This window comes from Prenolepis imparis, unplaced genomic scaffold (assembly GCF_030444845.1).
Source record: "Prenolepis imparis isolate NDT839.2.m4 unplaced genomic scaffold, iyPreImpa1.0 SCAF_2, whole genome shotgun sequence".
NCBI classification, from domain to species: Eukaryota; Metazoa; Arthropoda; class Insecta; order Hymenoptera; family Formicidae; genus Prenolepis; species Prenolepis imparis.
Genome location: NW_028141160.1, coordinates 15,776,872 through 15,790,908, shown reverse-complemented (window position 1 = coordinate 15,790,908; position 14,037 = coordinate 15,776,872). Strand labels below are relative to the sequence as shown.

The 14,037-nt window shown below is 29.5% G+C and overlaps 1 protein-coding gene across 1 annotated transcript in view; it reads left to right on the top strand.

The window, feature by feature from the left end:
* Dhc98d (Dynein heavy chain at 89D) overlaps positions 1-4,144 on the top strand; it is a 29,331-nt gene extending 25,187 nt beyond the window's left edge. Inside the window, exons 45-55 of the mRNA XM_083032145.1 lie at positions 222-560; positions 1,005-1,206; positions 1,263-1,405; positions 1,484-1,645; positions 1,789-2,089; positions 2,452-2,469; positions 2,541-2,752; positions 3,017-3,184; positions 3,265-3,444; positions 3,566-3,712; positions 3,924-4,144. Of these exons, the coding sequence (XP_082888271.1) occupies positions 222-560; positions 1,005-1,206; positions 1,263-1,405; positions 1,484-1,645; positions 1,789-2,089; positions 2,452-2,469; positions 2,541-2,752; positions 3,017-3,184; positions 3,265-3,444; positions 3,566-3,712; positions 3,924-4,070 (2,019 nt within the window). The 3' untranslated portion in view covers positions 4,071-4,144. The remainder of the gene's footprint in view (positions 1-221; positions 561-1,004; positions 1,207-1,262; positions 1,406-1,483; positions 1,646-1,788; positions 2,090-2,451; positions 2,470-2,540; positions 2,753-3,016; positions 3,185-3,264; positions 3,445-3,565; positions 3,713-3,923) is intronic.
* Positions 4,145-14,037: the final 9,893 nt, after the last annotated feature.

Sequence of the window (14,037 nt, the reverse complement as noted above, 5' to 3'; positions counted from 1 at the left end):
AAACATTCCTAAATGATGATAATTCAAACAATTGAATTTTATTTTATAACTAAATAATAATAGAAAATAATCATCATTGCATACAAACATAATCTTTTATTCAAATTTCAAATTCAAAATTATAAAAATATTTAAAGCATTTTCAAAATATTAAAAAATTTTGCAATAAATAAAAGTCCCCTTAAAATGTGTGATATTCAATTAATTGATATTCGTTTCAGTGGTACGACTTAGATACGCCAGAATCGAATGAACTTCCTTGTGACTATAACACGCGATTGACGCCCTTCGAAAAACTGATGCTGATACGCTGCTTCCGCGTGGATCGCGTTTATCGCAGCATCATTAATTACATTACCGATATCATGGATGAGCAGTATATAACGCCGCCTCACGTGAGCTTCGATATGATATTCGAGAAGAGTACATCCACCATGCCCGTGGTCTTCCTTTTGAGTCCAGGATCAGATCCAACTTCGGAGCTGATGAAGTTGGCTGATCGATACGGCTGTGGCGGAGGAAAGTTTAGATATCTCTCGCTCGGTCAAAGTCAAGACAAGGTGAGATAATGCACATGTAAATTGATTTTCATATTTATTAATTATAATTATATTGCAATGCATAAAAAATCAATATTTGAATCTTTTACACAATGCGAATAAAAAATAGATTTTTCTACAAGAAACTTTTGTTCAAAATATCTACTCTTTTATTAGACTCACGTGTTTTCGTATTTTCTGTTAGGTTTAAATATTGAATTTTTATGCATTATATAATTAGGAAATATTTTTATGCATGTATTGCAATTTTTAAGATTTTATTATTAAAGAATAATATAACTTTGCTTTGCATGTAATTTAAATGACGAAATAATTAAATTGGAATTTAATTTTTAATTTTATTCGATTAGATTAAACGAAATGAAAGAAAAAATTTTATTTAGAAATATGTATATCCTATAGAGAAATTACTTTTATAGAAAATATATCTTTTTTATGTAACAGTTCGCGATGGAATTGTTGGATATAGCAATGACGAGAGGTCAGTGGCTGATGTTTCAGAATTGTCATTTATTGTTGTCCTTCACAAAAAATTTAGAAAAGATTGTGGAGAATATAGGAAAACCTCATCCTGACTTTCGTTTGTGGCTCACCACTGAACCCATTCCTAATTTTCCAATTGGAATACTGCAACAATCACTGAAAGGTATAATAAAATTATACTTCTTTATTATATCGTATTCTACAACAAATAGTTTACAGTGGTAATGGAACCACCGAGCGGGTTAAAACTAAACTTGCAAAACACGTACTTCAACATGCGACCACAGCTTTTGGAAAGTTGTTCTCATCCTCTTTACAAGCACTTAATTTACGTTCTAGTCTTCTATCACGCAGTTATCCAGGTAATTTTCAGATAATCGATACATTTTAATTAATAATGCAGTAAAATTTTTATTAAAAAATCGCTTAAAACGTCGTAGGAGAGAAGAAGGTACGGCAAAATTGGATGGAACATAAAATACGATTTCAACGAATCAGATTTTAACGTATGTACTACCATCCTGAGTACTTATTTGACAAAAGCATTAGCATCAATGGAGTCTACTGTACCCTGGAACAGCCTCAAGTATCTAATCGGAGAGGTATGTGTTTGCGATTTAAATCTCTCTTTAAAGATCTTTTCTAATTCCGACATTTTTTTTATTGTCTTACGTATTGTCTGTCTTAAATATTTCTTAAATAAATCCACAGTATTCATCGTGTTTTGTATTTGAAAATAATTCAGGTGATGTACGGCGGAAGAGTGATGGACAGCTATGATCGTCGCGTCTCTTACACCTATATGGACGAATATTTCGGTGATTTTTTATTCGACGAGTTTCAACCGTTTTATTTTTATAAGGATACCATCGACTATGTGATACCACCGGAAGGAGATCGCGACAATTATTTGCAATTTATCGAAGAGCTTCCTCTCGTGAACACTCCGGAAGTGTTTGGATTGCATCCGAACGCAGAGATCGGATACTTTACGCAAGCGGTCAAGAGAATATGGAGACATCTCATTGAACTTCAGCCACAAACCGGTATGAATACTATCATTTTTTTCTTGTCTTACATTATATGTCTATAATATTTATCGTTTAATCTAATTAAGCTAATTATTTATTATTCTTATAAATACTTCAAGATATTTTATTTAAAGTATTATTTAAGATATTTAAAATATTATTATATTATTATATTATTGGAAATATTTTATAACAATATTATATTATATTAAGATTGAGATCAAAATAAAATTTGTAAAAATAAATTTAATTAAACGTGATTATTATTAAATTAATAACAAGTCATATCTTTTTATTGCTATTATTCAATTATATTTCAATTATATTTTAGCAGAGAAATATAAATTTTTATTTTTATAATTGATGATTGTTTTTAGCACGCTTGGAGAAAAAGAGTAAGTGGGTACATATTAAAAAGAACATTGCATTTTTCGATAAATCATAATGACGTGTGTTAAATTTACAGCGGTGAGTGTGACCGGTGTCAGCAAGGATGAATTTATCGATAATATAGCAAAAGAGATCTCGGCCAAAATACCCGCTCCATATGATATTAATAAGGTCAAGAGAAATTTCGGCGTGGCCGTAACACCGACCGCAATTGTCTTATTTCAAGAATTGGAGAGATTCAACAAATTAATAGAAACGATAACGAGGACATTGAACCAGCTGAGAAAGGTCGCGAAATAAATTTAAAAATATTTTTATTTGCTCTTATAAATCCCATTTTATTATCGCATTTACTTTTTGTTTAACAGATTTATATATTAAAGAAAGAAAACAAGAGACGAATTTTTAATTTTGTATAATAGATGTTAATTTTATTTTTTTATTACTTTTATAATATAATATAATTTTAATATTTCTGTAACTTTGCTGAGAATTTATCACATTAGGATGCAATTTGGTATTCGAAAATAAATGTTTCATCTTTAATTTTAGGCCATCGCCGGCGAAATTGGAATGGACGAGATGCTGGAAAACATTTCCGTGGCTCTTTATAACGGTACTTTGCCCAAAGAATGGGCCAAATTCGCACCGGACACACAAAAGAATCTTGCTGGTTGGATAGATCACTTTCAAAGAAGAATAGATCAATACATTAAGTGGGTAAGGGATTGAGCGAATTGTCACAATTATATTCGATTCATTCTATTTTGATTAATGATACTTTTCTTCATTTCCATCAGTCCGGCGCGAACGAGCCTGTAGTACTTTGGTTGTCCGGATTACACGTGCCGGAAACTTACCTGGCGGCTTTGATTCAGATAGCTTGTCGCAAGAACAACTGGCCTCTCGATCGTTCTGTCATTTACACAACGGTGTCGAGGTTCTCCAAACCTGACGATGTAGAAGAAAGACCCGATCAGGTGAATTCCTCCGTGTAATATTTGTTCGTCTTATTTTTCATCGTTTTTTATTATAGATTATTTTTATTGTAGACAATAATGTCAATAATTATTCTACTATACATCTGCGTTTAATAAATAGGGCTGTTATGTGTATGGATTATATTTGGAAGGCGCCAGATGGGATATCGAGGAGCGTCGTTTGAAAAGATCGCATCCGAAAGTTTTGATAGAGGAGTTACCAATATTAACAATCATACCTACTGAAATTCATAGACTGAAATTACAGGTATCGAATTCACGCTAATTTTTATCTGTTTCATGTCACATCGCGTTAAAAAATAATAATGAGAGCAAATATCACACTGTTTTTTATGATTTATTTTGAATCAAAAGATTGACAAGTTATGTCTTAAATTATTTACGTAATTCTTATGAAATGGAATATTAAATTGAATTGTAAAAAAAATAGAAAGATATTTTTTTTATATTTATTGCAGAATACGTTTAAAACTCCCGTATATACCACATTAAACCGGCGAAATGCTCTCGGTGTTGGTTTGGTTTTCGAGGCAGATTTGGCGACTCCGGAACATATTTCACACTGGGTACTTCAGGGTGTTTGTCTTGTGTTAAATACAGATTAAAACTTGTACTTGAAATCAATGCTCGAACCGCTGCATTCTTCAATATACTTATTATGTATTAATATCACATGTTAATTAATATCAAATAACTAATCGTAGTATATAGACACAAACAATCATTAAAAAATATGTATCATTAAATTATATATATATATATATATATATATATATATATATATCATTAAATTATATTCTTAACTGTCATAATTTTGTCTATCGTTTTTATCATATGCAATAATTTTATAAATGCATAGTTCCATAAGTTTTTTATTACTCAAGAATAAAGTGAAAGAAAAGAAAAACAGAAAATATCAGATTCATTCATCAATCTTTTATTGATCGATTAAATCTTAAAAAAAGATGTTATATGAAATTATATAATTTTCGAAATTATTATATATTATATGTCATGTATAATTTCAATATACTAGAACAACACAGCGCGCGCTACGCGCACGCCATTCCTCAATTTTATATTAAAAAAATGAAATGTTTATATAAAGTTTGTATAAAGTTTGTTTAAACTTGATTTCTGTCAATAAATATTACTAAATCGTTAATTTGCTAATTAAATTTCAAAGTAATAATATGTTATAAAATGTAAAATAATATGTTGTAATACTTTATCTCCTCCATTAATATTTTTTGACAGAATTCAGCTGATAACTGTTAAAAATATTAACCGAGTTTAACGTAGCTAATTTCTATCAAAAAATATTAATAAATCTCTTCATAATAAAATCGTTATTAATCTCGATGTAGTAATTATCTCGATTATCAAAAGATTCTTGTAGAAAATTCAACTTTTTTGTTCGCACCTGTTTTAAATTTAAATACTGAATTTTTATACATTTCATAATTAATTGTTATACCTATATATTGTTTTATGCATTGATTGCAATGCATGCATACAAATATGTGAATTAATTATGTAATGCATAAAAATTCATTATTTGAACCTTTAACAGAGAACAAAAAAAATGGAATTTTCTACAAGAATCTTTCGATTAAAATACCTGCGCTTCTATTAGATTCGTGCGTCTGTACACATTCACCACGCTGCACGTCTCGCGCGAGACTAACCGCAAGACTCTTAGCAGCAGTATCGCCAAGCACAGCCTATACGTCCACCACGCTGCGCGTCTCGCGCGAGACTGACGATCAGTCTCGCAACTCGCAATCGCAATGTCTCGAGAATCAGTCTCGCGCGAGACGCGCAACGTGGCGGACGTATGGGATGCGCTTGGCGATACCGCTACTCAGAGTTTCGCGCAAATCTAATAGAAGCGAAGATATTTTGATCGAAAGATTCTTGTAGAAAATTCTATTTATTTTTGTTCTCTGTTACAGATTTCAATAATGAATTTTTATGCATTGCTTAATTAAGTCACATATTTTTATGCATGCATTGGAATCAACGCATAAAAAAATATATTAATTATGCAATGCATAAAAATATAGTATTTAAATCTTTAACAGAAAGTGCGAACAAAAAAAATAGAATTTTCTACGAAAATCTTTTGATAATTGAGATAATCACAACATATCGAAACTAATTACGATTTTATTGACAAGAAGATTTATTAATATTTTTTGACAGAAATTAGCTACTCTAAACTCGGTTAATATTTTTGACAGTTATCAGCTGACTTCTGTCAAAAAATATTAATCGAACTTAAAAATATATTATAAAAATATTTAGATGTGTCACATGTCGAAAATATAAAAAAATTAATAATTAAACTGGAGTTAAATTCTTATAATGAAAAGGCTATGATTCTTTCTCAATTAAGAAATTAAAATGATTAGATTGATCCCAGATCAATTGTATTAATTATGAAAATATTCAGATGATAGACCATTATCGTAAATCTGGAATAATTATATATTTCGAAAGTCTGAAACGGTCGAATATCTCAATACAGTTTAGAAAAAAATATTTTTAGATATTTTGCATACTTCGCAGTTGCCCCGCTGTCGCCCGATGCCTCGCCGGGCCTCCTCCTCCTCTCTTGGTCCATGGTAGCACTCACGACACTCGCGAAAACACGAATAATTACAATCGCCCGACATTTTACACGGCACTTCCGACACGCGAAACTTTACACGGCACTCCCTACGCGACGCGTGAATTACACGCGTATTTCGCGTACATTGCACAATGAGAAGAAACGATTCGAAAGCTATAATCGCACGAATCAACGTCCATTCGATACTCGAGAACCTCGCAGTCAAGCGCGCAGCTTATCAGCAATGGTTCCTGTAACAAATAAAATACACATATATAAAAAGATACTTAAACAAATATAACAAAAATTATGTGTTTCCCAAAAGAAATGTTATTATATATTTATTTTGCATACCTCACAGTTGCCCCGCTGTCGCCCGGATAACTCCCTGGGCCTCCTCCACCTCTTTTGGTCGACCGTGATTAAAACATGTTATTTTATTTTATTTTATTTTGAACAAATTGTCAAACTACTAACCCTCGCAATGATAGCATGGCATATTATAAAATGAAATATATCGAAAACGGTGCAATTTCCAGAAATTTGAGTACTTGGCTTCCCATTCAGAATAATCCTTTAAGATAAATCATAAAAAATATCATAAAAGATTACCCATCCAGGTACTAGAGCCTCCCACCACGTCAAGGTGTACCCATTGGGAGGGGGGTATTATTGACGATAATCCCCTCGACAAGTGAGAATAACATACGTTACATTCATGTGAACGTATGTCTCTGTCAAATCGAGAATAAGAGTCGAAACTCAAAATCACGAGACTCGAGAACGTTTGATCATAATAAACAATTCGCCCCAGTGCTACTGCTGGGATAAATAGTTACTGATACAGTAAAACTATCTATAAAAAGCAAATGTATATTATGTGCATACGTCTACCTTCAATTGTCGATATAAAAGGCAAATATATATTATGTGCATACGTCTATCCCTTTCTGTCGACATCACGTGAGATTCTGGCAGACACCACGACGACGCGAATGCCGATCCGCGAAAATGCGTTGACTAACACGCGCGATACTTTTATTAACGACGACGCGATTTCCTATCCGCGAAAGTGCATTAATTTAATATGCGCGATATTTTAACGGCGTTCCCGAATTTTACAATCAACGCCCGTTTTATGCGAGAATCACACATGGATTTAACAAATCGGGATAACATACGAACGTATGTCTCAGTCAGTCGTGGAGAGCCTAAATTCAAAACCACGAGACTCGAGAACGTTGCATCATAATATATATTTCACCCCGACGATACTGCCGGATCAGTAGTTGTCTACAAGGTGAAATATTTATTATGGGCATACGTCTACCCCTTTCTGTCGACATCATGTATGATTCTGAAAAATGCCACGATAACGCGAATGCCGAACCGCGAAAGTTTATTCACTAATATGAGCTATAATTTTATCGGAACATCTGCTCTTAAAAATGCGATTATATATATGTATATATATTTGAATAATTTTAATTCATAATTTTTAGTTTTATATAGTTATACAAATATAATATAATAATTATATATATTATTATCATTTAGGTGTGTACATTAATCTATTTTATTATGTGTTATATCGAAAAAAAATTTATTATAACTTCTTTCAATATTATTGTTGAATTTAATGTGAAAAAATTATCGTTATAAAAAAAATCTACAAAGTTTTTTTTAAAAATATTTATATCAGATAAAATTAATGTCATAAAAATGTGATAATATGTTGTAAATAATATGTTATAATATTTTAAACTCGAATATTTTATTACAGAAATCAGTTGATAACTGTCAAAAAGAATTATGACATTATTTAAAACATATATTATTATTTTTATTTTTATAACATATTATTAGTTTAAAATTTAAATAAATCGTTAATTTGCTAATTAAAATTTAAAATAATAATAGGTTATAAAATTAAAATAGTAATATATGTTGTAAATAATATGTTATAGCCTTAGCTGCGATTAATATTTTTTGACAGAAATCAGCTGGATACACTGGCGGATCGTGAGGGTTTTGGGTAACCCCCCCCCCCCTTGCAAATTAAAAGAAACAGTTTTGCTGAATTTGTTTAAAAAATATTAATAAAGAAAAACAAACATTAAAGAGCTATCGACGTCAGGATCCGCTAGTGTATATATATAAGTATAAGATACACTGTAAATTATACTCATTATGCATTCAAGGAGTTAAGTTTAGATTAGATACATATATATATATATATATAAAAGTATAAAATACACTGTAAATTATACTCATTACGCATTTAAGGAATTAAGTTTAGATTAAGTCAGACATACGACGAAATAATGAGATAATTTCGTTGCACGAAAATAATTAGGCAAAATTCTTTATATCTATATAATATATACAATATGTATGTATAAGATACATTGTGAATTATACTCATTACGTATTCAAGGAGTTAAGTGTAGATTAAGTCAGACATAGGACGAAATGATGAGATAATTTCGTTGCATGAAAATAATTAGGCGAGAAATTCTTTGTATCTATGTAATATATATATATACACTGGCGAATCCTGGGCTTGCAAATTAAAAGAAACAGTTTTGCTGAATTTGTTTAAAAAATATAAATAAAAAAAACAGACATTAAAGAGCTATCGACGTCGTTGATCCTGGAATAAAAGCTAATCATAAAACCAAAAATATTAAATAAAATAATTTTGCAAACCCCCTCCCCCCCCATTATCGACGTCAGGATCCGCTAGTGGCTGGATAACTGTCAAAAAATATTAATCAAGTTTAAAGTACTGTAACATTTTATTTAAAACATATTATTTTATAATTTTTATTATCTACTATTATTTTAAAAAGTTTAATTATCAAATTAATGCTTTAATCAGCTGATTTCTGTGAAAAAAATATTAATCAAGTTTATAGATACTTTTAATATTATTTTTTTTTTAAATATTTTTTTTAACATAATTGAAGAATGGCGCGCAAGATAATGCAAGATTCTGTTAGATATCATTAAAGAAGTTAAGAGCTAAATTAGATTTAATATTAAATAAAACGCTTTCTCAAAAATTGCCATATATTCAAAAATATTTTTTAAATTTATATTAAATTATTTTATACTTTTTTTTAAATAAAATTTTTATATTAATCTTATTTGCATAACAATGCTAATCATCTATTTACCATCAGATATTTTAAAAGAAAAATATATGCATATATGAATAGAATCTCATTAGAAAACGATAAAAATACGATTGCCACATAATTTGGCGAATTGATATTTGGTGATAAATTTGTTATTCAAATATTTATATACTTAATATATATAAAAATATACATATAAAATTGATAAATAATATAATTTTTGTATATGTTCCTTTTTTATTATGACAATATATATAATTTATTTTATCCATATTGATTCAATCGAACTTAAGAAACAAGAATAATTAGAATAAATTTAATCAACAAGAATAATTAATTAATTAATTAATTAATGATATATGATATCTAATAAAATTAATTTATTCATATATCGAGAGAAGGAATATTGTGATGTATTTTGAAATCTCTTACTAATTTAAATGTTAAGTGTTAAATTATTTTAAATGTCTCCGAAAAATACAAAGTTACTGTATTTTCTATTCTCCTCAAAACTCCCAGAAAACATAAATACTTTATATTTATAGCCAACTAAATAGGCAGTTGTAGTTTTTTGCAACAAAAGATTTTGAGAATATCAATATTTATTACTCACCGGCTCACCGGTGCTAAATTTTTGCAAATCTCGTCAAATTTCTATGAATTTCGTTGAATTTCAGAGATGACCATTAAGTGTCCAAATTGTCAGCTCATGTATCTATAAGAAAAAAATATAAGTTATAATATAAAAATCAGAGCACAAAAATTCCAAAAAATATCTTTTAAAAATGTCAATCAAAATGTATTTATTTAATAAATTATATCAATAAATTATTTAGGCTAATCAAATCCAGTTTCAAAAATCTTAAAAAAATTATTACATAAATAAATATATAATAATCGCATCCAAATCGCGATCGTATGAATTAAAACACTAGACATTGTGATAAATATCACACTCTACTAAAATTACAGTGTTTTGAATTATTTGATTAATCAGGATAAAATAGAAAAGGATTTTTTTCTTTTAATTGATCAATTAAATGCTTTAAAGCATTTATAATTTTAGAGTGCACTCATATCGTTCGCTGTTTCAACGCGCTGTGTAATTGCGATTTTTAAGAAAATTAGACTTTTCTTTCGCAACTTTTCATTCTTTCATTTCGCAAATAATTAAAAAGAAAAAAAATGCTAACGAGGATGATTTATCAATTTGGATGATTAAACAACTTGTTTTATGGTCCGATTTTTCTGTATTTATTTTATTTCCGATATGCGCACACACTTCACGTTACTCTTGCAAATGCGAGACGCTTATCTTTGTTAGTACATATATATATATACTCGCTACTGGTAGCGCTGTGAATTATATTGTTGCGCCGCGCCGTACATACATACGAGCATCGACAAATGAATCCCCTTTCTAAAAAAGGCATATTATTGACATTGTCGCTTTTCCGCGATGCTGATTGGCTCTCTGTCGATTCGCGTTGTGTATTATATTCGTAGCATCGAAAGGCTGTCATCACGAGGGTTAGCAGTTAGCAGTTTGACAGTTAGTCCAAAATAAAATAAAATAAAATAATAATATGTTTTAAATAATATGTTATAATATTTTAAACTTGATTAATATTTTTGACATTCGCGTTGTCTGTTATATTTGTAGCATGAAGAGGCTGTCATCGTGAGGGTTAGCAATTAGCAGTTTGACAGTTAGTCCAAAATAAAATAAAATAAAATAATGACATGTTTTAAATAATATGTTATAATACTCTAAATTTTGATTAATATTTTCGCGGAAAAGAGGCAACAATACTTGCGAGAATAGACTTAATATGTCTTTTTTAGAAAAAGACTACAATAACACAAGCGCGCGTAATGCCATTCCCCGATTTTATTAAAAAAAGTATGATGTATTTATATAAAGTTTGTTTAAACTTCATTAATATTTTTTGACAAAAATCAGATGATTAAAGCATTACACTGCCAATTAAATTTTATAATAAAAATATGTTATAAAAATTAAAATAATAATGTTATAAATAATATGTTATAATGCCTTATCTGCGATTAATATTTTTTGACAGAAATCAGCTGATAGCTGTTATTAATATTAATCGAGTTAAAGGAATTATATATTACATTATTTAAAACATATTATTTTAAATGTTATATACTTATTTTAAAAATTAATTAGCAAATTAACGTTATAATCAGCTGATTTCTGTAACAAAAATATTAATCAAAGATAAGATATTACAACATATTATTTACAATATATTGCTATTTTAATTTTTATAACATATTATTATTTTAACAATTAATTACCTCGCTATATTAATATTTTTTAATATGTTTATTTAATTAAGAAGTAATATATTTATTAAGTTAAGAATAGAAGTGAGACATGAATACAAATTTACAATTAAGGTTTCGAAAAGATAATTTTTAAAAACAATAATTATTTCCTTAATTAGAGTCACAAATATATTTTCGTCCGACACTTTTCGATAATCTTGATATAATTCGAATTCCGAATGCGCAGCAGAAATGAGTTTCGACAAATATTGTAAAATAAAATAATAGCGCGATATATAGTCACGCATAATTCGTAATAATGTGCAGACAATGTACTGTTAAAATATATATAAGATTAATTTTTTGCACGTTTTGAAATATGGTAAATTAAAATTTTTTAGCCGCAAATCCCATACGGCGCAGATTTATATTATATATATTAGACAAAAAAAGTAGTACGCTGCTATGCTTATGGTACCAAGATAATCTGCAAATAATACACTATTGAAATATATATACGATGCATTTTTGGCTCGTCTTAAAATTATAGAAGTCGATACTTTTTTGCCGCAGACCCTATGCTACGCATCATCATTTTATGTATATCAAATGAAAAGGTTTGTACGCTGGTGTCTGCGTGGTACCAAAAGATTCTGTAATCAATGTACTATTAAAATGTATAATTGATGAATTTTTGGCTCGTCTTTAAATATTAGAAATCGATACTTTTTTGCCGCTGACCCTGTGCGACGCATTCTTATTTTATGTATATCATATTAAAAAATTTGTACGCTGGTGTCTGCTTGGTACCAAAAGATTCTGTAATCAATGTACTATTAAAATCTATAATCGATAAATTTTTGGCTCGTCTTAAAATATTAGAAATCGATACTTTTTGACGCGGACCCTATGCGACGCATCCTTATTTTATGTATATCAAATTAAAAAATTTGTACGCTGGTGTCTGCATGGTACCAAAAGATTCTGTAATCAATGTACTATTAAAATGTATAATCGATGAATTTTTGGCTCGTCTTTAAATATTAGAAATCGATACTTTATTGCCGCGGACCCTGTGAGACGCATCCGTATTTTAAGTATATCAAATGAAAAAGTTGTACGCTGGTGTCTGCGTGGAACCAAAAGATTCTGTAATCAATGTACTGTTAAAATGTATAATCGATGAATTTTTGGCTCGTCTTTAAATATTAGAAATCGATACTTTTTTGCCGCTGACCCTGTGCGACGCATCCTTATTTTATGTATATCATATTAAAAAAATTGTACGCTGGTGTCTGCATGGTACCAAAAGATTCTGTAATCAATGTACTGTTAAAATGTATAATCGATGAATTTTTGGCTCGTCTTTAAATATTAGAAATCGATAGTTTTTGACGCGGACCCTATGCGACGCATCCTTATTTTATGTATATTAAACGAAAGAGTTTGTATGCTGGTGTCTGCTTGGTACCAAATAATTCTGTAATCAATATACTATTAAAATGTATAATCGATGAATTTTTGGCTTGTCTGAAAATATTAGAAATTAATACTTTTTTGCCGCTGACCCTATGCGACGCATCTTTATTTTATGTATATCAAATGAAAAAGTTTGTACGCTGGTGTCTGCTTGGTACCAAAAGATTCTGTAATCAATGTACTGTTAAAATGTATAATCGATGAATTTTTGGCTCGTCTTTAAATATTAGAAATCGATACTTTTTGACGCGGACCCTGTGCGACGCATCCGTATTTTATGTTTATCAAATTAAAAAATTTGTACGCTGGTGTCTGCATGATACCAAATAATTCTGTAATCAATATACTATTAAAATGTATAATCGATGAATTTTTGGCTTGTCTTAAAATATTAGAAATAAATACTTTTTTGCCGCTGACCCTATGCGACGCATCTTTATTTTATGTATAGCAAATGAAAAAGTTTGTACGCTGGTGTCTGCTTGGTACCAAAAGATTCTGTAATCAATGTACTGTTAAAATGTATAATCGATGAATTTTTGGCTCGTCTTTAAATATTAGAAATCCATACTTTTTTGCCGCTGACCCTGTGCGACGCATCCTTATTTTATGTATATCAAATAAAAAAGTTTGTACGCTGGTGTCTGCTTGGTACCAAAAGATTCTGTAATCAATGTACTATTAAAATGTATAATCGATGAATTTTTGGCTCGTCTCAAAATATTAGAAATCGATACTTTTTGACGCGGACCCTATGCGACGCATCCTTATTTTACGTATATCATATTAAAAAAAATGTACGCTGGTGTCTGCATGGTACCAAAAGTTTCTGTAATCAATGTACTGTTAAAATGTATAATCGATAAATTTTTGGCTCGTCTTTAAATATTAGAAATCTATACTTTTTTGCCGCTAACCCTGTGCGACGCATCCTCATTTTATGTATATCAAATGAAAAAATTTGTACGCTGGTGTCTGCTTGGTACCAAAAGATTCTGTAATCAATGTACTATTAAAATGTATAATCGATGAATTTTTGGCTCG